The sequence below is a fragment of the Dendrobates tinctorius genome, unplaced genomic scaffold (assembly GCF_039654945.1).
Source record: "Dendrobates tinctorius isolate UK_male_01 unplaced genomic scaffold, ASM3965494v1 ptg000055l, whole genome shotgun sequence".
Taxonomy (NCBI): Eukaryota; Metazoa; Chordata; class Amphibia; order Anura; family Dendrobatidae; genus Dendrobates; species Dendrobates tinctorius.
This window is the reverse complement of record NW_027361723.1, coordinates 2,285,134-2,309,286: the sequence shown is the minus strand read 5'-3', so window position 1 is coordinate 2,309,286 and position 24,153 is coordinate 2,285,134. Positions and strand designations below refer to the sequence as shown.

The 24,153-nt window shown below is 56.1% G+C and overlaps 2 protein-coding genes across 10 annotated transcripts in view; one reads left to right on the top strand and one right to left on the bottom strand.

The window, feature by feature from the left end:
* The window catches only part of PYCR3 (pyrroline-5-carboxylate reductase 3), a 25,184-nt gene extending 8,013 nt beyond the window's left edge, over positions 1-17,171 (bottom strand). Inside the window, exons 1-4 of one of the 2 annotated variants that reach the window (XM_073577273.1) lie at positions 17,040-17,171; positions 16,928-16,953; positions 14,123-14,302; positions 13,711-13,923 (exon numbers count right to left, since the gene is read on the bottom strand). In XM_073577273.1, coding sequence (XP_073433374.1) covers positions 13,711-13,923; positions 14,123-14,302; positions 16,928-16,953; positions 17,040-17,130 — 510 coding nt within the window. In that variant the 5' untranslated portion in view covers positions 17,131-17,171. Of the gene's footprint in view, positions 1-13,710; positions 13,924-14,122; positions 14,303-16,888; positions 16,954-17,039 lie in introns of both variants that reach the window. The other variant, XM_073577272.1, reaches the window with a different exon arrangement.
* On the top strand, positions 17,167-24,153 carry LOC141091595 (protein brambleberry-like). Of its 8 annotated transcripts, none has more exons than XM_073577265.1 (13): positions 17,167-17,325; positions 19,553-19,803; positions 20,007-20,135; positions 20,213-20,398; positions 20,686-20,908; positions 21,182-21,298; positions 21,392-21,571; positions 21,768-21,974; positions 22,590-22,737; positions 22,819-22,880; positions 22,954-23,135; positions 23,297-23,397; positions 23,741-24,153. In XM_073577265.1, exons 1-13 carry the CDS (start codon positions 17,304-17,306, stop codon positions 23,877-23,879), a joined length of 1,947 nt encoding a protein of 648 aa, XP_073433366.1. In that variant the 5' UTR covers positions 17,167-17,303; the 3' UTR covers positions 23,880-24,153. The 8 variants fall into 8 exon arrangements, with proteins under 8 accessions (XP_073433366.1, XP_073433367.1, XP_073433370.1 ...); XM_073577266.1 differs by having other exon boundaries at positions 17,206-17,333; XM_073577269.1 differs by having other exon boundaries at positions 17,242-17,325; positions 19,616-19,803.

Below are 24,153 nucleotides of genomic sequence, written 5' to 3'. Positions count from 1 at the left end.
GATGTGGGGGGCACATACTTTCTCCATATTAATGTCTATGGATGTAGATGAGGACAGTGAAGCCCCCGGAGGTGGATGTGGGGGGCACATACTTTCTCCATAGTAATGTCTATGGATGTAGATGAGGACAGTGAAGCCCCCGGAGGAGGATGTGGGGGGCACATACTTTCTCCATATTAATGTCTATATATGTAGATGAGGACAGTGAAGCCCCCGGAGGTGGATGTGAGGGGCACATACTTTCTCCATATTAATGTTTATGGATGTAGATGAGGACAGTGAAGCCCCCGGAGGTGGATGTGGGGGGCACATACTTTCTCATTATTAATGTCTATGGATGTAGATGAGGACAGTGAAGTCCCCAGAGGTGGATGTGGGGGGCACATACTTTCTCCATATTAATGTCTATGGATGTAGATGAGGACAGTGAAGCCCCCGGAGGTGGATGTGGGGGGCACATACTTTCTCATTATTAATGTCTATGGATGTAGATGAGGACAGTGAAGTCCCCGGAGGTGGATGTGGGGGGCACATACTTTCTCCATATTAATGTCTATGGATGTAGATGAGGACAGTGAAGCCCCCGGAGGTGGATGTGGGGGGCACATACTTTCTCCATATTAATGTCTATATATGTAGATGAGGACAGTGAAGCTCCCGGAGGAGGATGTGGGGGGCACATACTTTCTCCATATTAATGTCTATATATGTAGATGAGGACAGTGAAGCTCCCGGAGGTGGATGTGGGGGGCACATACTTTCTCCATATTAATATCTATGGATGTAGATGAGGACAGTGAAGCCCCCGGAGGTGGATGTGGGGGGCACATACTTTCTCCATATTAATGTCTATAGATGTAGATGAGGACAGAGAAGCCCCCGGAGGTGGATGTGGGGGGCACATACTTTCTCCATATTAATGTCTATGGATGTAGATGAGGACAGTGAAGCCCCCGGAGGTGGATGTGGGGGGCACATACTTTCTCCATATTAATGTCTATAGATGTAGATGAGGACAGAGAAGTCCCTGGAGGTGGATGTGGGGGGCACATACTTTCTCCATATTAATGTCTATGGATGTAGATGAGGACAGTGAAGCCCCCGGAGGTGGATGTGGGGGGCACATACTTTCTCCATATTAATGTCTATAGATGTAGATGAGGACAGAGAAGCCCCCGGAGGTGGATGTGGGGGGCACATACTTTCTCCATATTAATGTCTATGGATGTAGATGAGGACAGTGAAGCTCCCGGAGGTGGATGAGGGGGGCACATACTTTCTCCATATTAATGTCTATGGATGTAGATGAGGACAGAGAAGCCCCCGGAGGTGGATGTGGAGGGCACATACTTTCTCCATATTAATGTCTATGGATGTAGATGAGGACAGAGAAGTCCCCGGAGGTGGATGTGGGGGGCACATACTTTCTCCATATTAATGTCTATGGATGTAGATGAGGACAGTGAAGCCCCCGGAGGAGGATGTGGGGGGCACATACTTTCTCCATATTAATGTCTATGGATGTAGATGAAGACAGTGAAGTACCCGGAGGTGGATGTGGGGGGCACATACTTTCTCCATATTAATGTCTATGGATGTAGATGAGGACAGAGAAGCCCCCGGAGGTGGATGTGGGGGGCACATACTTTCTCCATATTAATGTCTATGGATGTAGATGAGGACAGTGAAGCCCCCGGAGGAGGATGTGGGGGGCACATACTTTCTCCATATTAATGTCTATGGATGTAGATGAGGACAGTGAAGTACCCGGAGGTGGATGTGGGGGGCACATACTTTCTCCATATTAATGTCTATGGATGTAGATGAGGACAGTGAAGCCCCCGGAGGTGGATGTGGGGGGCACATACTTTCTCCATATTAATGTCTATATATGTAGATGAGGACAGTGAAGCTCCCGGAGGTGGATGTGGGGGGCACATACTTTCTCCATATTAATGTCTATATATGTAGATGAGGACAGTGAAGCTCCCGGAGGTGGATGTGGGGGGCACATACTTTCTCCATATTAATGTCTATGGATGTAGATGAGGACAGTGAATTCCCCGGAGGTGGATGTGGGGGGCACATACTTTCTCCATATTAATGTCTATGGATGTAGATGAGGACAGTGAAGCCCCCGGAGGAGGATGTGGGGGGCACATACTTTCTCCATATTAATGTCTATGGATGTAGATGAGGACAGTGAAGTACCCGGAGGTGGATGTGGGGGGCACATACTTTCTCTATATTAATATCTATGTATGTAGATGAGGACAGTGAAGCCCCTGGAGGTGGATGTGGGGGGCACATACTTTCTCCATATTAATGTCTATGGATGTAGATGAGGACAGTGAAGCCCCCGGAGGTGGATGTGGGGGGCACATACTTTCTCCATATTAATGTCTATGGATGTAGATGAGGACAGTGAAGCCCCCGGAGGTGGATGTGGGGGGCACATACTTTCTCCATATTAATGTCTATGGATGTAGATGAGGACAGTGAAGCCCCCGGAGGAGGATGTGGGGGGCACATACTTTCTCCATATTAATGTCTATATATGTAGATGAGGACAGTGAAGCCCCCGGAGGTGGATGTGAGGGGCACATACTTTCTCCATATTAATGTTTATGGATGTAGATGAGGACAGTGAAGCCCCCGGAGGTGGATGTGGGGGGCACATACTTTCTCATTATTAATGTCTATGGATGTAGATGAGGACAGTGAAGTCCCCAGAGGTGGATGTGGGGGGCACATACTTTCTCCATATTAATGTCTATGGATGTAGATGAGGACAGTGAAGCCCCCGGAGGTGGATGTGGGGGGCACATACTTTCTCCATATTAATGTCTATGGATGTAGATGAGGACAGTGAAGCCCCCGGAGGTGGATGTGGGGGGCACATACTTTCTCTATATTAATATCTATGGATGTAGATGAGGACAGTGAAGCCCCCGGAGGTGGATGTGGGGGGCACATACTTTCTCCATATTAATGTCTATAGATGTAGATGAGGACAGAGAAGCCCCCGGAGGTGGATGTGGGGGGCACATACTTTCTCCATATTAATGTCTATGGATGTAGATGAGGACAGTGAAGCCCCCGGAGGTGGATGTGGGGGGCACATACTTTCTCCATATTAATGTCTATAGATGTAGATGAGGACAGAGAAGTCCCTGGAGGTGGATGTGGGGGGCACATACTTTCTCCATATTAATGTCTATGGATGTAGATGAGGACAGTGAAGCCCCCGGAGGTGGATGTGGGGGGCACATACTTTCTCCATATTAATGTCTATAGATGTAGATGAGGACAGAGAAGCCCCCGGAGGTGGATGTGGGGGGCACATACTTTCTCCATATTAATGTCTATGGATGTAGATGAGGACAGTGAAGCTCCCGAAGGTGGATGTGGGGGGCACATACTTTCTCCATATTAATGTCTATGGATGTAGATGAGGACAGTGAATTCCCCGGAGGTGGATGTGGGGGGCACATACTTTCTCCATATTAATGTCTATGGATGTAGATGAGGACAGTGAAGCCCCCGGAGGAGGATGTGGGGGGCACATACTTTCTCCATATTAATGTCTATGGATGTAGATGAGGACAGTGAAGTCCCCGGAGGTGGATGTGGGGGGCACATACTTTCTCCATATTAATGTCTATGGATGTAGATGAGGACAGTGAAGCCCCCGGAGGTGGATGTGGGGGGCACATACTTTCTCTATATTAATATCTATGTATGTAGATGAGGACAGTGAAGCCCCTGGAGGTGGATGTGGGGGGCACATACTTTCTCCATATTAATGTCTATGGATGTAGATGAGGACAGTGAAGCCCCCGGAGGTGGATGTGGGGGGCACATACTTTCTCCATATTAATGTCTATGGATGTAGATGAGGACAGTGAAGCCCCCGGAGGTGGATGTGGGGGGCACATACTTTCTCCATATTAATGTCTATGGATGTAGATGAGGACAGTGAAGCCCCCGGAGGAGGATGTGGGGGGCACATACTTTCTCCATATTAATGTCTATATATGTAGATGAGGACAGTGAAGCCCCCGGAGGTGGATGTGAGGGGCACATACTTTCTCCATATTAATGTTTATGGATGTAGATGAGGACAGTGAAGCCCCCGGAGGTGGATGTGGGGGGCACATACTTTCTCATTATTAATGTCTATGGATGTAGATGAGGACAGTGAAGTCCCCAGAGGTGGATGTGGGGGGCACATACTTTCTCCATATTAATGTCAATGGATGTAGATGAGGACAGTGAAGCCCCCGGAGGTGGATGTGGGGGGCACATACTTTCTCATTATTAATGTCTATGGATGTAGATGAGGACAGTGAAGCCCCCGGAGGTGGATGTGGGGGGCACATACTTTCTCCATATTAATGTCTATGGATGTAGATGAGGACAGTGAAGCCCCCGGAGGTGGATGTGGGGGGCACATACTTTCTCAATATTAATGTCTATATATGTAGATGAGGACAGTGAAGCCCCCGGAGGTGGATGTGGGGGGCACATACTTTCTCCATATTAATGTCTATGGATGTAGATGAGGACAGTGAAGCCCCCGGAGGTGGATGTGGGGGGCACATACTTTCTCCATATTAATGTCTATGGATGTAGATGAGGACAGTGAAGCCCCCGGAGGTGGATGTGGGGGGCACATACTTTCTCTATATTAATATCTATGGATGTAGATGAGGACAGTGAAGCCCCCGGAGGTGGATGTGGGGGGCACATACTTTCTCCATATTAATGTCTATAGATGTAGATGAGGACAGAGAAGCCCCCGGAGGTGGATGTGGGGGGCACATACTTTCTCCATATTAATGTCTATGGATGTAGATGAGGACAGTGAAGCCCCCGGAGGTGGATGTGGGGGGCACATACTTTCTCCATATTAATGTCTATAGATGTAGATGAGGACAGAGAAGCCCCCGGAGGTGGATGTGGGGGGCACATACTTTCTCCATATTAATGTCTATATATGTAGATGAGGACAGTGAAGCCCCCGGAGGTGGATGTGTGGGGTACATACTTTCTCCATATTAATGTCTATAGATGTAGATGAGGACAGAGAAGTCCCTGGAGGTGGATGTGGGGGGCACATACTTTCTCCATATTAATGTCTATGGATGTAGATGAGGACAGTGAAGCCCCCGGAGGTGGATGTGGGGGGCACATACTTTCTCCATATTAATGTCTATAGATGTAGATGAGGACAGAGAAGCCCCCGGAGGTGGATGTGGGGGGCACATACTTTCTCCATATTAATGTCTATGGATGTAGATGAGGACAGTGAAGCTCCCGGAGGTGGATGAGGGGGGCACATACTTTCTCCATATTAATGTCTATGGATGTAAATGAGGACAGAGAAGCCCCCGGAGGTGGATGTGGGGGGCACATACTTTCTCCATATTAATGTCTATGGATGTAGATGAGGACAGAGAAGCCCCCGGAGGTGGATGTGGGGGGGCACATACTTTCTCCATATTAATGTCTATGGATGTAGATGAGGACAGTGAAGCCCCCGGAGGTGGATGTGGGGGGCACATACTTTCTCCATATTAGTGTCTATGGATGTAGATGAGGACAGTGAAGCCCACGGAGGTGGATGTGGGGGGGCACATACTTTCTCCATATTAATGTCTATGGATGTAGATGAGGACAGTGAAGCCCCCGGAGGAGGATGTGTGGGGTACATACTTTCTCCATATTAATGTCTATGGATGTAGATGAGGACAGTGAAGCCCCCGGAGGTGGATGTGGGGGGCACATACTTTCTCCATATTAATGTCTATGGATGTAGATGAGGACAGTGAAGCCCCCGGAGGTGGATGTGGGGGGCACATACTTTCTCCATATTAATGTCTATGGATGTAGATGAGGACAGTGAAGCCCCCGGAGGTGGATGTGGAGGGCACATACTTTCTCCATATTAGTGTCTATGGATGTAGATGAGGACAGTGAAGCCCCCGGAGGTGGATATGGGGGGCACATACTTTCTACATATTAATGTCTATGGATGTAGATGAGGACAGTGAATCCCCCGGAGGTGTATGTGGGGGGCACATACTTTCTCCATATTAATGTCTATGGATGTAGATGAGGACAGTGAAGCCCCCGGAGGTGGATGTGGGGGGCACATACTTTCTCCATATTAGTGTCTATGGATGTAGATGAGGACAGTGAAGCCCCCGGAGGTGGATGTGGGGGGCACATACTTTCTCCATATTAATGTCTATGGATGTAGATGAGGACAGTGAAGCCCCCGGAGGTGGATGTGGGGGGCACATACTTTCTCCATATTAATGTCTATGGATGTAGATGAGGACAGTGAAGCCCCCGGAGGAGGATGTGGGGGGCACATACTTTCTCCATATTAATGTCTATATATGTAGATGAGGACAGTGAAGCCCCCGGAGGTGGATGTGAGGGGCACATACTTTCTCCATATTAATGTTTATGGATGTAGATGAGGACAGTGAAGTCCCCAGAGGTGGATGTGGGGGGCACATACTTTCTCCATATTAATGTCTATGGATGTAGATGAGGACAGTGAAGCCCCCGGAGGTGGATGTGGGGGGCACATACTTTCTCATTATTAATGTCTATGGATGTAGATGAGGACAGTGAAGTCCCCGGAGGTGGATGTGGGGGGCACATACTTTCTCCATATTAATGTCTATGGATGTAGATGAGGACAGTGAAGCCCCCGGAGGTGGATGTGGGGGGCACATACTTTCTCAATATTAATGTCTATATATGTAGATGAGGACAGTGAAGCTCCCGGAGGAGGATGTGGGGGGCACATACTTTCTCCATATTAATGTCTATATATGTAGATGAGGACAGTGAAGGTCCCGGAGGTGGATGTGGGGGGCACATACTTTCTCCATATTAATGTCTATGGATGTAGATGAGGACAGTGAAGCCCCCGGAGGAGGATGTGGGGGGCACATACTTTCTCCATATTAATGTCTATGGATGTAGATGAGGACAGTGAAGCCCCTGGAGGTGGATGTGGGGGGCACATACTTTCTCTATATTAATGTCTATGGATGTAGATGAGGACAGTGAAGCTCCCGGAGGAGGATGTGGGGGGCACATACTTTCTCCATATTAATGTCTATATATGTAGATGAGGACAGTGAAGGTCCCGGAGGTGGATGTGGGGGGCACATACTTTCTCCATATTAATGTCTATGGATGTAGATGAGGACAGTGAAGCCCCCGGAGGAGGATGTGGGGGGCACATACTTTCTCCATATTAATGTCTATGGATGTAGATGAGGACAGTGAAGCCCCTGGAGGTGGATGTGGGGGGCACATACTTTCTCTATATTAATGTCTATGGATGTAGATGAGGACAGTGAAGCCCCCGGAGGTGGATGTGGGGGGCACATACTTTCTCCATATTAATGTCTATGGATGTAGATGAGGACAGTGAAGCCCCCGGAGGTGGATGTGGGGGGCACATACTTTCTCCATATTAATGTCTATGGATGTAGATGAGGACAGTGAAGCCCCCGGAGGTGGATGTGGGGGGCACATACTTTCTCCATATTAATGTCTATGGATGTAGATGAGGACAGTGAAGCCCCCGGAGGTGGATGTGGGGGGCACATACTTTCTCCATATTAATGTCTATGGATGTAGATGAGGACAGTGAAGCCCCCGGAGGAGGATGTGTGGGGTACATACTTTCTCCATATTAATGTCTATGGATGTAGATGAGGACAGTGAAGCCCCCGGAGGTGGATGTGGGGGGCACATACTTTCTCCATATTAATGTCTATGGATGTAGATGAGGACAGTGAAGCCCCCGGAGGTGGATGTGGGGGGCACATACTTCCTCCATATTAATGTCTATGGATGTAGATGAGGACAGTGAAGCCCCCGGAGGTGGATGTGGAGGGCACATACTTTCTCCATATTAGTGTCTATGGATGTAGATGAGGACAGTGAAGCCCCCGGAGGTGGATATGGGGGGCACATACTTTCTACATATTAATGTCTATGGATGTAGATGAGGACAGTGAATCCCCCGGAGGTGTATGTGGGGGGCACATACTTTCTCCATATTAATGTCTATGGATGTAGATGAGGACAGTGAAGCCCCCGGAGGTGGATGTGGGGGGCACATACTTTCTCCATATTAGTGTCTATGGATGTAGATGAGGACAGTGAAGCCCCCGGAGGTGGATGTGGGGGGCACATACTTTCTCCATATTAATGTCTATGGATGTAGATGAGGACAGTGAAGCCCCCGGAGGTGGATGTGGGGGGCACATACTTTCTCCATATTAATGTCTATGGATGTAGATGAGGACAGTGAAGCCCCCGGAGGAGGATGTGGGGGGCACATACTTTCTCATTATTAATGTCTATGGATGTAGATGAGGACAGTGAAGTCCCCAGAGGTGGATGTGGGGGGCACATACTTTCTCCATATTAATGTCTATGGATGTAGATGAGGACAGTGAAGCCCCCGGAGTTGGATGTGGGGGGCACATACTTTCTCATTATTAATGTCTATGGATGTAGATGAGGACAGTGAAGTCCCCGGAGGTGGATGTGGGGGGCACATACTTTCTCCATATTAATGTCTATGGATGTAGATGAGGACAGTGAAGCCCCCGGAGGTGGATGTGGGGGGCACATACTTTCTCCATATTAATGTCTATGGATGTAGATGAGGACAGTGAAGCCCCCGGAGGTGGATGTGGGGGGCACATACTTTCTCCATATTAATGTCTATGGATGTAGATGAGGACAGAGAAGCCCCCGGAGGTGGATGTGGGGGGCACATACTTTCTCCATATTAATGTCTATGGATGTAGATGAGGACAGTGAAGTCCCCGGAGGTGGATGTGGGGGGCACATACTTTCTCCATATTAATGTCTATGGATGTAGATGAGGACAGTGAAGTCCCCGGAGGTGGATGTGGGGGGCACATACTTTCTCCATATTAATGTCTATGGATGTAGATGAGGACAGTGAAGCCCCCGGAGGTGGATATGGGGGGCACATACTTTCTCCATATTAATGTCTATGGATGTAGATGAGGACAGTGAAGCCCCCGGAGGTGGATGTGGGGGGCACATACTTTCTCTATATTAATATCTATGTATGTAGATGAGGACAGTGAAGCCCCCGGAGGTGGATGTGGGGGGCACATACTTTCTCCATATTAATGTCTATATATGTAGATGAGGACAGTGAAGCTCCCGGAGGTGGATGTGGGGGGCACATACTTTCTCCATATTAATGTCTATGGATGTAGATGAGGACAGTGAAGCCCCCAGAGGTGGATGTGGGGGGCACATACTTTCTCCATATTAATGTCTATGGATGTAGATGAGGACAGTGAAGCCCCCGGAGGTGGATGTGGGGGGCACATACTTTCTCCATATTAATGTCTATAGATGTAGATGAGGACAGAGAAGCCCCCGGAGGTGGATGTGGGGGGCACATACTTTCTCCATATTAATGTCTATGGATGTAGATGAGGACAGTGAAGCCCCCGGAGGTGGATGTGGGGGGCACATACTTTCTCCATATTAATGTCTATAGATGTAGATGAGGACAGAGAAGTCCCCGGAGGTGGATGTGGGGGGCACATACTTTCTCCATATTAATGTCTATGGATGTAGATGAGGACAGTGAAGCCCCCGGAGGTGGATGTGGGGGGCACATACTTTCTCCATATTAATGTCTATGGATGTAGATGAGGACAGTGAAGCCCCCGGAGGTGGATGTGGGGGGCACATACTTTCTCCATATTAATGTCTATGGATGTAGATGAGGACAGTGAAGCCCCCGGAGGTGGATGTGGGGGGCACATACTTTCTCCATATTAATGTCTATAGATGTAGATGAGGACAGAGAAGCCCCCGGAGGTGGATGTGGGGGGCACATACTTTCTCCATATTAATGTCTATGGATGTAGATGAGGACAGTGAAGCCCCCGGAGGTGGATGTGGGGGGCACATACTTTCTCCATATTAGTGTCTATGGATGTAGATGAGGACAGTGAAGCCCCCGGAGGTGGATGTGGGGGGCACATACTTTCTCCATATTAGTGTCTATGGATGTAGATGAGGACAGTGAAGCCCCCGGAAGTGAATGTGGGGGGCACATACTTTCTCCATATTAATGTCTATGGATGTAGATGAGGACAGTGAAGCCCCCGGAGGTGGATGTGGGGGGCACATACTTTCTCCATATTAATGTCTATGGATGTAGATGAGGACAGTGAAGCCCCCGGAGGAGGATGTGGGGGGCACATACTTTCTCATTATTAATGTCTATGGATGTAGATGAGGACAGTGAAGTCCCCGGAGGTGGATGTGGGGGGCACATACTTTCTCCATATTAATGTCTATGGATGTAGATGAGGACAGTGAAGCCCCCGGAGGAGGATGTGGGGGGCACATACTTTCTCCATATTAATGTCTATGGATGCAGATGAGGACAGTGAAGTCCCCGGAGGTGGATGTGGGGGGCACATACTTTCTCTATATTAATATCTATGGATGTAGATGAGGACAGTGAAGCCCCCGGAGGTGGATGTGGGGGGCACATACTTTCTCCATATTAATGTCTATATATGTAGATGAGGACAGTGAAGCTCCCGGAGGTGGATGTGGGGGGCACATACTTTCTCCATATTAATGTCTATGAATGTAGATGAGGACAGTGAAGCCCCCAGAGGTGGATGTGGGGGGCACATACTTTCTCCATATTAATGTCTATGGATGTAGATGAGGACATTATGGCTGGTCCATACAATCAGGGCAACTGTTACCACCCACCTTTCGTGTCTCCCTCTTTCCTCATAGACTGTAAGCTTGCGAGCAGGGCCCTCACTCCTCTTGTTATTTGTTATAATCTACTGTATGTGATTATTGTTATGCTGTAATGTCTATTGTCTGTACAAATCCCCTCTGAAATGTAAAGTGCTGCGGAATATGTCGGCGCTATAAAAATAAAATTTATTATTATTATTATTAAGCCCCCGGAGGTGGATGTGGGGGGCACATACTTTCTCCATATTAATGTCTATGGATGTAGATGAGGACAGTGAAGCCCCCGGAGGTGGATGTGGGGGGCACATACTTTCTCCATATTAATGTCTATGGATGTAGATGAGGACAGTGAAGCCCCCGGAGGTGGATGTGGAGGGCACATACTTTCTCCATATTAGTGTCTATGGATGTAGATGAGGACAGTGAAGCCCCCGGAGGTGGATGTGGGGGGCACATACTTTCTCCATATTAATGTCTATGGATGTAGATGAGGACAGTGAAGCCCCCGGAGGTGGATGTGGGGGGCACATACTTTCTCCATATTAATGTCTATGGATGTAGATGAGGACAGTGAAGCCCCCGGAGGTGGATGTGGGGGGCACATACTTTCTCCATATTAGTGTCTATGGATGTAGATGAGGACAGTGAAGCCCCCGGAGGTGGATGTGGGGGGCACATACTTTCTCCATATTAATGTCTATGGATGTAGATGAGGACAGTGAAGCCCCCGGAGGTGGATGTGGGGGGCACATACTTTCTCCATATTAATGTCCATGGATGTAGATGAGGACAGTGAAGCCCCCGGAGGAGGATGTGGGGGGCACATACTTTCTCATTATTAATGTCTATGGATGTAGATGAGGACAGTGAAGTCCCCGGAGGTGGATGTGGGGGGCACATACTTTCTCCATATTAATGTCTATGGATGTAGATGAGGACAGTGAAGCCCCCGGAGTTGGATGTGGGGGGCACATACTTTCTCATTATTAATGTCTATGGATGTAGATGAGGACAGTGAAGTCCCCGGAGGTGGATGTGGGGGGCACATACTTTCTCCATATTAATGTCTATGGATGTAGATGAGGACAGTGAAGCCCCCGGAGGTGGATGTGGGGGGCACATACTTTCTCCATATTAATGTCTATATATGTAGATGAGGACAGTGAAGCTCCCGGAGGTGGATGTGGGGGGCACATACTTTCTCCATATTAATGTCTATGGATGTAGATGAGGACAGTGAAGCCCCCGGAGGTGGATGTGGGGGGCACATACTTTCTCCATATTAATGTCTATAGATGTAGATGAGGACAGTGAAGCCCCCGGAGGAGGATGTGGGGGGCACATACTTTCTCCATATTAATGTCTATGGATGTAGATGAGGACAGTGAAGTCCCCGGAGGTGGATGTGGGGGGCACATACTTTCTCCATATTAATGTCTATGGATGTAGATGAGGACAGTGAAGCCCCCGGAGGTGGATGTGGGGGGCACATACTTTCTCTATATTAATATCTATGTATGTAGATGAGGACAGTGAAGCCCCTGGAGGTGGATGTGGGGGGCACATACTTTCTCCATATTAATGTCTATGGATGTAGATGAGGACAGTGAAGCCCCCGGAGGTGGATGTGGGGGGCACATACTTTCTCCATATTATGTCTATGGATGTAGATGAGGACAGTGAAGCCCCCGGAGGTGGATGTGGGGGGCACATACTTCCTCCATATTAATGTCTATGGATGTAGATGAGGACAGTGAAGCCCCCGGAGGTGGATGTGGGGGGCACATACTTTCTCCATATTATGTCTATGGATGTAGATGAGGACAGTGAAGCCCCCGGAGGTGGATGTGGGGGGCACATACTTTCTCCATATTATGTCTATGGATGTAGATGAGGACAGTGAAGCCCCCGGAGGTGGATGTGGGGGGCACATACTTTCTCCATATTATGTCTATGGATGTAGATGAGGACAGTGAAGCCCCCGGAGGATGATGTGGGGGGCACATACTTCCTCCATATTAATGTCTATGGATGTAGATGAGGACAGTGAAGCCCCCGGAGGTGGATGTGGGGGGCACATACTTTCTCCATATTAATGTCTATGGATGTAGATGAGGACAGTGAAGCCCCCGGAGGTGGATGTGGGGGGCACATACTTTCCTCCATATTAATGTTTATGGATGTAGATGAGGACAGTGAAGCCCCCGGAGGTGGATGTGGGGGGCACATACTTCCTCCATATTAATGTCTATGGATGTAGAAGAGGACAGTGAAGCCCCCGGAGGTGGATGTGGGGGGCACATACTTTCTCCATATTAATGTCTATGGATGTAGATGAGGACAGTGAAGCCCCCGGAGGTGGATGTGGGGGGCACATACTTTCTCCATATTAATGTCTATGGATGTAGATGAGGACAGTGAAGCCCCCGGAGGTGGATGTGGGGGGCACATACTTTCTCCATATTAGTGTCTATGGATGTAGATGAGGACAGTGAAGCCCCCGGAGGTGGATGTGGGGGGCACATACTTTCTCCATATTAATGTCTATGGATGCAGATGAGGACAGAGAATCCCCCGGAGGTGGATGTGGGGGGCACATACTTTCTCCATATTAATGTCTATGGATGTAGATGAGGACAGTGAAGCCCCCGGAGGTGGATGTGGGGGGCACATACTTTCTCCATATTAGTGTCTATGGATGTAGATGAGGACAGTGAAGCTCCCGGAGGTGGATGTGGGGGGCACATACTTTCTCCATATTAATGTCTATGGATGTAGATGAGGACAGTGAAGCCCCCGGAGGTGGATGAGGGGGGCACATACTTTCTCCATATAGTGTATGTAGTCAGTCACCAGGAGGTGGCGCTGTTTCCCCGCTATACTCACATAGGCCACGCCGCTGCCGCTGATCGCGGTGTGGATATCCATGTAGGACTCCGGCACCTCCTCACACATCCCGCACACGGACAGGAGATCCTTCAGCATGTCCGCCTCCTCCTGGCCTGCACAGGACCCCCGGGAGAACACAACGGCCCCCTCCTGGATGACACACGGCAGATTGGGGCACATGCGGAGAATCCGGACCCCTTGGGGAACAAGCTGCAGACACAATGAGTGATCAGCGCTGTGCACATACAATGGTGAGCGCCTCCTCTGGTGACACCAGGGCTGCGGCCAGAACTGCACTGATCTGCTGTTAGCTCTCAGGACACTGATCAGCAGCGTCATCCGCAGGGGCGGTGGCGACTTCAGAGTCCTCCACAGCAGCTGTGACCGCCGCCTCCTCCCCTGGACTTACTTTCTCCAGAGTCTGCAGCGACACGCCGGCCGCCATTGACACGATGACATGATCGGGGGTGACGGCGGAGGAGATCTCCACCAGGACCTGCGGGACAATGTGCGGCTTGGTGGCCAGAAAGATGACGTTCGCCTCGTACAGCACGGTGATGTTGGAGTGGGTTGTGTGACAGCCGAGATCCTGCGGAAGAGATCAACAGCCAATCAGTGAGCTAACGATCTGCTGCAGCACCATTGTCGTGACGTCAGCGCTGCAGAGAGAAACAAGTAAAAAAGCAATGAAAAAATGGCAGCTGGCAGTGGTGGGCAGCGGTCAGTGCGGTGGGGGGGCCAGCGTCCCGGGCGGTGGGGGGGGTCGGGGGTTAGCGGCCCATGCGGTGGGGGGTCGGGGGTCAGTGGCCCGGGCGGTGGGGGGTCGGGGGTCAGTGGCCCGGGCGGTGGGGGGGGGTCGGGGGTCAGTGGCCCGGGCGGTGGGGGGGGGTCGGGGGTCAGTGGCCCGGGCGGTGGGGGGGGGTCGGGGGTCAGTGGCCCGGGCGGTGGGGGGGGGTCGGGGGTCAGTGGCCCGGGCGGTGGGGGTCAGTGGCCCGGGCGGTGGGGGTCGGGGGGTCAGTGGCCCGGGCGGTGGGGGGTCGGGGGTCAGCGGCCCAGGCGGTGGGGGTCAGTGGCCCGGGCGGTGGGGGGTCGGGGGTTAGCGGCCCGGGCGGTGGGGGTCAGTGGCCCGGGCGGTGGGGGGTCGGGGGTCAGTGGCCCGGGCGGTGGGGGGTCGGGGGTCAGCGGCCCGGGCGGTGGGGGGTCGGGGGTCAGCGGCCCGGGCGGTGGGGGGGGTCAGCGTCCCGGGCGGTGGGGGGGGTCAGCGTCCCGGGCGGTGGGGGGGGTCAGCGTCCCGGGCGGTGGGGGGGGTCAGCGTCCCGGGCGGTGGGGGGGGTCAGCGTCCCGGGCGGTGGGGGGGGTCAGCGGCCCGGGCGGTGGGGGGGTCAGCGGCCCGGGCGGTGGGGGGGTCAGCGGCCCGGGCGGTGGGGGGGTCAGCGGCCCGGGCGGTGGGGGGTCGGGGGTCAGCGGCCCGGGCGGTGGGGGGTCGGGGGTCAGCGGCCCGGGCGGTGGGGGGTCGGGGGTCAGCGGCCTGGGCGGTGGGGGGGGTCAGTGTGCCGGGCGGTGGGGGGTCGGGGGTCAGTGTGCCGGGCGGTGGGGGGTCAGTGTGTCGGGCGGTGGGGGGGTCAGTGTCCCGGGCGGTGGGGGGGTCAGTGTCCCGGGCGGTGGGGGGGTCAGTGTCCCGGGCGGTGGGGGGGTCAGTGTCCCGGGCGGTGGGGGGGTCAGTGTCCCGGGCGGTGGGGGGGTCAGTGTCCCGGGCGGTGGGGGGGTCAGTGTCCCGGGCGGTGGGGGGGTCAGTGTCCCGGGCGGTGGGGGGGTCAGTGTGCCGGGCGGTGGGGGGTCAGTGTGCCGGGCGGTGGGGGGTCAGTGTGCCGGGCGGTGGGGGGGTCAGTGTCCCGGGCGGTGGGGGGGTCAGTGTCCCGGGCGGTGGGGGGGGTCAGTGTCCCGGGCGGTGGGGGGGGTCAGTGTCCCGGGCGGTGGGGGGGGTCAGTGTCCCGGGCGGTGGGGGGTCGGGGGTCAGTGTCCCGGGCGGTGGGGGGTCGGGGGTCAGTGTCCCGGGCGGTGGGGGGTCAGTGTGCCGGGCGGTGGGGGGTCAGTGTCCCGGGCGGTGGGGGGTCAGTGTCCCGGGCGGTGGGGGGTCAGTGTCCCGGGCGGTGGGGGGGTCAGTGTCCCGGGCGGTGGGGGGGGTCAGTGTCCCGGGCGGTGGGGGGGTCAGTGTCCCGGGCGGTGGGGGGGTCAGTGTCCCGGGCGGTGGGGGGGTCAGTGTCCCGGGCGGTGGGGGGGTCAGTGTCCCGGGCGGTGGGGGGGTCAGTGTCCCGGGCGGTGGGGGGGTCAGTGTCCCGGGCGGTGGGGGGGGTCAGTGTCCCGGGCGGTGGGGGGGTCAGTGTCCCGGGCGGTGGGGGGGTCAGTGTCCCGGGCGGTGGGGGGGTCAGTGTCCCGGGCGGTGGGGGGGTCAGTGTCCCGGGCGGTGGGGGGGGTCAGTGTCCCGGGCGGTGGGGGGGGTCAGTGTCCCGGGCGGTGGGGGGGGTCAGTGTCCCGGGCGGTGGGGGGTCGGGGGTCAGTGTGCCGGGCGGTGGGGGGGTCAGTGTGCCGGGCGGTGGGGGGTCAGTGTGCCGGGCGGTGGGGGGTCAGTGTGCCGGGCGGTGGGGGGGGTCAGTGTCCCGGGCGGTGGGGGGGGTCAGTGTCCCGGGCGGTGGGGGGGGTCAGTGTCCCGGGCGGTGGGGGGGGTCAGTGTCCCGGGCGGTGGGGGGGTCAGTGTCCCGGGCGGTGGGGGGGGTCAGTGTCCCGGGCGGTGGGGGGGGTCAGTGTCCCGGGCGGTGGGGGGGGGTCAGTGTCCCGGGCGGTGGGGGGTCGGGGGTCAGTGTCCCGGGCGGTGGGGGGTCGGGGGTCAGTGTGCCGGGCGGTGGGGGGTCAGTGTCCCGGGCGGTGGGGGGGTCAGTGTCCCGGGCGGTGGGGGGTCAGTGTCCCGGGCGGTGGGGGGGTCAGTGTCCCGGGCGGTGGGGGGTCGGGGGTCAGTGTCCCGGGCGGTGGGGGGGTCAGTGTCCCGGGCGGTGGGGGGTCAGTGTCCCGGGCGGTGGGGGGGTCAGTGTTCCGGGCGGTGGGGGGTCAGTGTCCCGGGCGGTGGGGGGTCAGTGTCCCGGGCGGTGGGGGGTCAGTGTCCCGGGCGGTGCAGGCTCACCCGGAAGTGCTGCAGGTTGCTGCCGCTGGGGGCGCTTACACTGATGTTCTGCGCTGGAACTTTCCCTAGAAACACAATGAGCGGTTGGTTAGTACAGAGGTAGGTGGCGGAGGGAGAGCGGCGCTGAGGCCGCGGGCACGGCTCCGGTTACCGCTGGTGATGAGGCCGCCCAGCACGCCCCGCGCCATCCTCCCAGCCCCGATACAGCCGACCCTCAGCGCGGAGCCCGGAACCGCCGCCATCTGCGCGCAAACTGACGGGGGGCGGAGCCTGGGCACCAGGAGTGGGCGGGGCGCTGCGCATGGAAGGGATCGGACGTGACGTCACACATGTTTTTTTTTTTTTTTTTTGAAATAAAAGATGTCGGCGCGGTAGCGCTCCAGCATAGAAGAGACGGCGGGTGACTGTCCGGTACATGCTGATCGGCTGCTGCTGCGGTAACGGTGTATGTGGTACTGTAGTGAGAAAGGGTATCACTCCTAACCGCCCCCCTGTGGTGAGGATGGGGTATCACCCCTGACAGTACACCGCCACCCTGTGGTGAGGATGGGGTATCACCCCTGACAGTACACCGCCACCCTGTGGTGAGGATGGGGTATCACCCCTGACAGTACACCGCCCCCCTGTGGTGAGGATGGGGTATCACCCCTGACAGTACACCGCCCCCCTGTGGTGAGGATGGGGTATCACCCCTGACAGTACACCGCCCCCCTGTGGTGAGGATGGGGTATCACCCCTGACAGTACACCGCCCCCCTGTGGTGAGGATGGGGTATCACCCCTGACAGTACACCGCCCCCCTGTGGTGAGGATGGGGTATCACCCCTGACAGTACACCGCCCCCCTGTGGTGAGGATGGGGTATCACCCCTGACAGTACACCGCCCCCCCTGTGGTGAGGATGGGGTATCACCCCTGACAGTACACCACCCCCCTGTGGTGAGGATGGGGTATCACCCCTGACAGTACACCGCCCCCCTGTGGTGAGGATGGGGTATCTCTCCTGACAGTACACCGCCCCCCTGTGGTGAGGATGGGGTATCACCCCTGACAGTACACCGCCCCCCTGTGGTGAGGATGGGGTATCTCTCCTGACAGTACACCGCCCCCCTGTGGTGAGGATGGGGTATCACCCCTGACAGTACACCGCCCCCCTGTGGTGAGGATGGGGTATCACCCCTGACAGTACACCGCCCCCCTGTGGTGAGGATGGGGTATCACCCCTGACAGTACACCGCCCCCCTGTGGTGAGGATGGGGTATCACCCCTGACAGTACACCGCCCCCCTGTGGTGAGGATGGGGTATCACCCCTGACAGTACACCGCCCCCCCTGTGGTGAGGATGGGGTATCACCCCTGACAGTACACCGCCCCCCTGTGGTGAGGATGGGGTATCACCCCTGACAGTACACCGCCCCCCTGTGGTGAGGATGGGGTATCTCTCCTGACAGTACACCGCCCCCCTGTGGTGAGGATGGGGTATCACCCCTGACAGTACACCGCCCCCCTGTGGTGAGGATGGGGTATCTCTCCTGACAGTACACCGCCCCCCTGTGGTGAGGATGGGGTATCACCCCTGACAGTACACTGCCCCCCTGTGGTGAGGATGGGGTATCACCCCTGACAGTACACCGCCCCCCTGTGGTGAGGATGGGGTATCACCCCTGACAGTACACCGCCCCCCTGTGGTGAGGATGGGGTATCACCCCTGACAGTACACCGCCCCCCTGTGGTGAGGATGGGGTATCACCCCTGACAGTACACCACCCCCCTGTGGTGAGGATGGGGTATCACCCCTGACAGTACACCGCCCCCCTGTGGTGAGGATGGGGTATCTCTCCTGACAGTACACCACCCCCCTGTGGTGAGGATGGGGTATCACCCCTGACAGTACACCACCCCCCTGTGGTGAGGATGGGGTATCACCCCTGACAGTACACCGCCCCCCTGTGGTGAGGATGGGGTATCACCCCTGACAGTACACCGCCCCCCTGTAGTGAGGATGGGGTATCTCTCCTGACAGTACACCGCCCCCCTGTGGTGAGGATGGGGTATCTCTCCTGACAGTACACCGCCCCCCTGTGGTGAGGATGGGGTATCTCTCCTGACAGTACACCGCCCCCTGTGGTGAGGATGGGGTATCACCCCTGACAGTACACCGCCCCCTGTGGTGAGGATGGGGTATCACCCCTGACAGTACACCACCCCCCTGTGGTGAGGATGGGGTATCACCCCTGACAGTACACCGCCCCCCTGTGGTGAGGATGGGGTATCACCCCTGACAGTACACCGCACCCCTGACAGTACACCGCCCCCCTGTGGTGAGGATGGGGTATCACCCCTGACAGTACACCGCCCCCCTGTGGTGAGGATGGGGTATCACCCCTGACAGTACACCGCCCCCCTGTGGTGAGGATGGGGTATCACCCCTGACAGTACACCGCCCCCCTGTGGTGAGGATGGGGTATCTCTCCTGACAGTACACCGCCCCCCTGTGGTGAGGATGGGGTATCTCTCCTGACAGTACACCGCCCCCCTGTGGTGAGGATGGGGTATCTCTCCTGACAGTACACCGCCCCCCTGTGGTGAGGATGGGGTATCTCTCCTGACAGTACACTGCCCCCCTGTGGTGAGGATGGGTATTACATCTCTTTATTTTCGTGCAGCTATCGCGATGTCTTCCGGCCGCCATGTTTTTCTGCTCTTCCTCGTCATCTGCCTTCCTGCAGGGAGTGGAGCGTTTTTTGGCTGGTTCACCCGCAAGTCCCCCACTGTCTCATCTGCCCCCCAGAAGGAGGCGGCCTCGGACCCCCAGTCTCTTTCCATCGCCCCCTTTGAGATGACCATGACTGATGAGAAATTTTTAGCTGAAGCCAAGATCCTGGAGCTGTCTCCTCTGGACAGCTGTCACTACAAGGTGCGGAGAGTGGGGGTCCTGCTCTGTCCATCCTGCTGTACTCCTGTCACACCCAGAGCTGCATCCACAGGGGATCACCGACTACCCCTCCCAATAACACGGCAGTGCGTCAACTAAGGCCCTGCAGCTCTAGAGCGGCTGCAGCTCTGGATGTGACTGGAGTACCTGCCTTGTGCGGTGATGGCGCCTCCGTCTCCTTACAGGTCGTCGGTAAGCTGAGGGCGTCTTGCGCAGACATGTCGGAGGAAGAGATCGCCAAGCTGGGTGTCTCGCTGTTCAACTGCCAGGCAGAAGTGGAGGGGCGGCGGACGTACCCCTGTACGAAGGACATGGTGAGCAGGACAGGCGGTGCTGGACAGAACGTCTTACGCCGTGCGTTTTACTGAGCCGCTCCGTTGCCTGTCCACAGACCCTCGCCGAGTGCACGTCCCCCATGGACCCTGACACCTGGAACGCCTACCACATTGTCAGTAACCGGGCGCGCTCCGTCTGCTATGCCACACGACAGCTCCACTTCCGCCGACACACCGAGCTCACGGTCAACACCCTGGTGTCAACGGCCATGGACCAGCTGGAGGCCATGAAGACGCTGAAGGTAACAGAGCACAACGGGCGTTGGGGGAGAGGGTGGGGGCTGGTCACCCCCCCCCCCTGAGCGCGTGGCCTGTGGTGGGTGGGTGTCCCCCCCCTCCCTCTCCGAGCGCGTGGCCTCTGGCGGGTGTACCCTCCCCCCCCGAGCGCACGGCCTCTGGCGGTTGGGTCGTCCCCCCGGAGCGCGCGGCCTCTGGCGGTTGTGTCTCCCCCCCCCCCCCCCCCCCCCCCCCCCCGAGTGCGCGGCCTCTGGCGCTGCCCCTTCACCTCTGTCTTTACCTCTTTTCCCAGGACGGACAGGAGCAGCTGAAGGAGCTGACCTCGGAGTCTCTGCAGAGGGTCCTGAGCAGCCAGGACCACCTCCTGACCCGACAAGAGCAGCTGCAGAACAACCAGGAGAAGATGGAGAGCTCCATCAGCGGGAACCTGCAGCTGCTGGTGGAGGAGAAGGCGCTGATCGCCAGCGGACACCACATGGTGGTGGACATGATCGAGGGGATCACACGAAACATAGGTATGTGAGAGCGCCCCCTGCTGCAGCGCACTCCTGGCGATGGAGTCTGGTAAAGAGACACGAGAGTGCTGAGAGAAGTGAGACTACAACTCCCAGCGGACTGGGCCAACCATGCTGGAGCTGTCGCTGAAATTCCAAAGCTCTGCTGTGCATGATCCGGGGGGTCCGCAGAGACCCTGCCCCTGGGGACACAGTCGGGAGACCTCTGGGTGGGTCTGTGGACCCCTACACTCATCCTCTTCTCGCTGATGGGGGTAACTTTCCTTTCTGTAGAGAATGTGAGTGGTCACCTGACCGTGCAGGATGCGGAGCTGCACGAGGGGCATAAAGCCATCATGGCCGACCTCGCCGAAGTCCGGGCCAGGTCACGTGACGTCTATGCCAAAATTGGTGAGTGCTGTACCCGATGTGCTGGTGTCACACAGCTGAGGGTTTGTTACAATGTCTCAGTGCTGCTGCACTGTTCTTCTCCTGTATCTGCAGAGTCGAGCCTGGCGCTGTTCCTGTCCTACCAGAACCGCAGCGCGCTGTACTACGACACCCTGATGGAGAAGCTGCAGCGCATGAACCGGAGCCTGAGCGCCGCGCTGTACGCCGTGGAGCACATGCACCGCAGCGTGGAGCACCGGCTCAGCTCCATCCAGGGGATCATCATCTGGGCAGGTAAGGAGCGGCCGGGACGTCTGCAGGGAGAGACGGCCAGTACGCGCCACTCCTTAATGGTTAAGTATTCTTGTGGCGCCATATTGTCACCCAGCGGACATGCTGTATGGCAGGCTCGGCGCTGGTTGTCAGATACTCGGGTGCACTACTGCCGGGGACACGGCGGATGATCGGCTCACACGACCTCTGTTCACAGGTGGGAACCTGGACGCCATTTCCACGTGTGTCCTTCATGGCGCCTACTTCCTCCTTCTGGCCCTTCTGATGACGTTCCTGCAGACCCCCGGCTTCTCCCGCCTCGTCCTGCTGGTCCTGATCCTGCTCAACGCGGTTTCTGAGCTCAACCACAACACGTCGCTTGGGTTCAGATCGCTGACGGCGTTACTGGTGTGCACGGTGATAGGTGAGCGCAGGCAGTGGGGGTGGTGCCTGAAGGGGGGGGGGGCTGCTGTGTCTGGGGGGGGTGCCTGACGGGGGGGGGGGGGGCACCTGCATGCTGGTGGGGGCTGCTGTGCCTGGGGGGGAGCCTGACTGGTGGGGGCTACTGTGCCGATGGGGGGGGGGGGGGACGCCTGCCTGCCGGTGGGGGCTGCTGTGCCTGAGGGGGGGGACTGCTGTGCCGGGGGGGGGGGCGCCTGACTGGTGGGGGCTACTGTGCCGATGGGGGGGACGGCTGCCTGCCGGTGGAGGCTACTGTGCCGGGGGCGAGGACGCCTGCCTGCTGGTGGGGGCTGCTGTGCCGGGGGGGGGGGCGCCTGCCTGCTGGTGGGGGCTGCTGTGCCTGGGGGGGGGATGCCTGCCTGCCGGTGGAGGCTGCTGTGCCTGAGGGGGGGCACCTGCCTGCCGATGGGGGGGGGGGGGGGGACGCCTGCCAGCTGGTGGGGGCTGCTGTGCATGGGGGGGGCACCTGCCTGCCAGTGGGGGCTGCCACTCCTGAGGGGGGGCCCTCGGCTGGTATGTGGGGACATATCTGATTTCTTGAGGAGAGTGCGGATTATTCCTCCTGCGGCCCCCACAGGTCACTGGACACTACTGCGTTTTCTTCGCTGCCTGGTGAGGGTGAAGGGCAGGAAGGCCGCGGCTGCACTGACAGCCCCCAAGGAGTCTCCTGTGCTCCTGCCTTGCGTAGAGAAGGACGCAGGGTTTTGTAGCTCAACTCTTGAAAAGTAAGTACACCCATAATGTAATTTAAAAAATCAAATCCTAAAGCAGCACAGAGGGTTTCAGCAGATCTCTTCTATGTTTAGGGTGGAGGAGGACGCCCTGCTGCAGGAGGAGCTGAGGAAGCTGGTGGACGTCAGTTACATAGGTGTGGTGTCCGTCCCTCCCTCCGGTTTTCGCCCCGGTTTTGCGTTCTGATGCTCTCGTTTTCCTTCTTCCAGATGATTCGGTGTTGGGTAACGAGACGTTGTGTAAAGATGCGTCTGTCGTAGCGTCTCCGGCGCGTCAGGACTGGAAGTCGCAGCCATGGACGAGAACTCCGCAGGCGTCCACTCCCGCCATGAAACTGCGCCGACTGAGCGTCTCCAACTCAATCCGGGGGCACGGCAGCCCCCTGAGAATGGTGAGTGCTCAATGTATGAATGACTGCTGTGCCGCAGCCACCACCAGAGGGCGACGTGTATCGGCTACAGCCTAATATCGGTGTGTCGACATCGCCTCCTAGTGGGAGCTGCAGACACTGCGGAGATCGGACACAGCAGATGTGTCGTCTTGTTCCTGCAGATGGCGCCGGACAGAATTCCCCAGCGACACTTGGGGGCAGCGTTTGATGCCATGTCGGAGTCTATAAGTAAAAGTCCAAATTCCTCTGTTTGCAGTAACTTGTGAGTATCCAGAGGGATGTGAAGGAGACGGGAGGTGACACTACAACTCCCAGCATGCTCCTACATGATACACTACAGATTCTGTGAAGCCACAGGCTGCAGACCACAGCTATATACCCTGAGCCCGCTGCTGTGGGACTACAGCTCCCAGCATGGCTGCAGGAGCAGATGTTGCTGTGGTGCATTGTGGGACTTGTAGTGCAGCTTGTTGCAGAGACTCCTTATCCCAGGGCGGCTGAGGATATGAACAGAGCAGAAGACACGATATAACCCACCAGTAGGGGGCAGATGTGACTGATCTCGGGGCATCGTCCTCACGCTCTGCCCCTTGTTACCCGCACAGGTCGCTGTCATCGATGTCTCCGCGCCAGTTCTGCCTCGCCATCACCCGGGCGGGTCAGCCCTGCAGGAACAAGGCCAGCGGAGGGCAGGAGTTCTGTAGGGTCCACGCTGCGGGTCAGACGTCCTACATCGCCTCCTGATGGCCTGATCCAGGCACTACCCCAACCTCAGCGGTCTTCGGCCCCTCTGCTTGTGCTGCACTTTATTCTGCTCCATCTGGAGGACACTTCTGCAGATTTTGCACTTTACAGACCCGTGTGGCCCCTGATGGGATCCCTGATTACCAGTTTGGCTCCCGTGTCCTCTGGTTCCAGCAGATATCTGTATTTTACCTGTTTTGTGAGTCTTGCTGTCTTCTCTGTATTTATCTTTTCTGTAGAAATACGTTTTTATAAAAGGTCGTTCTGTAATAAA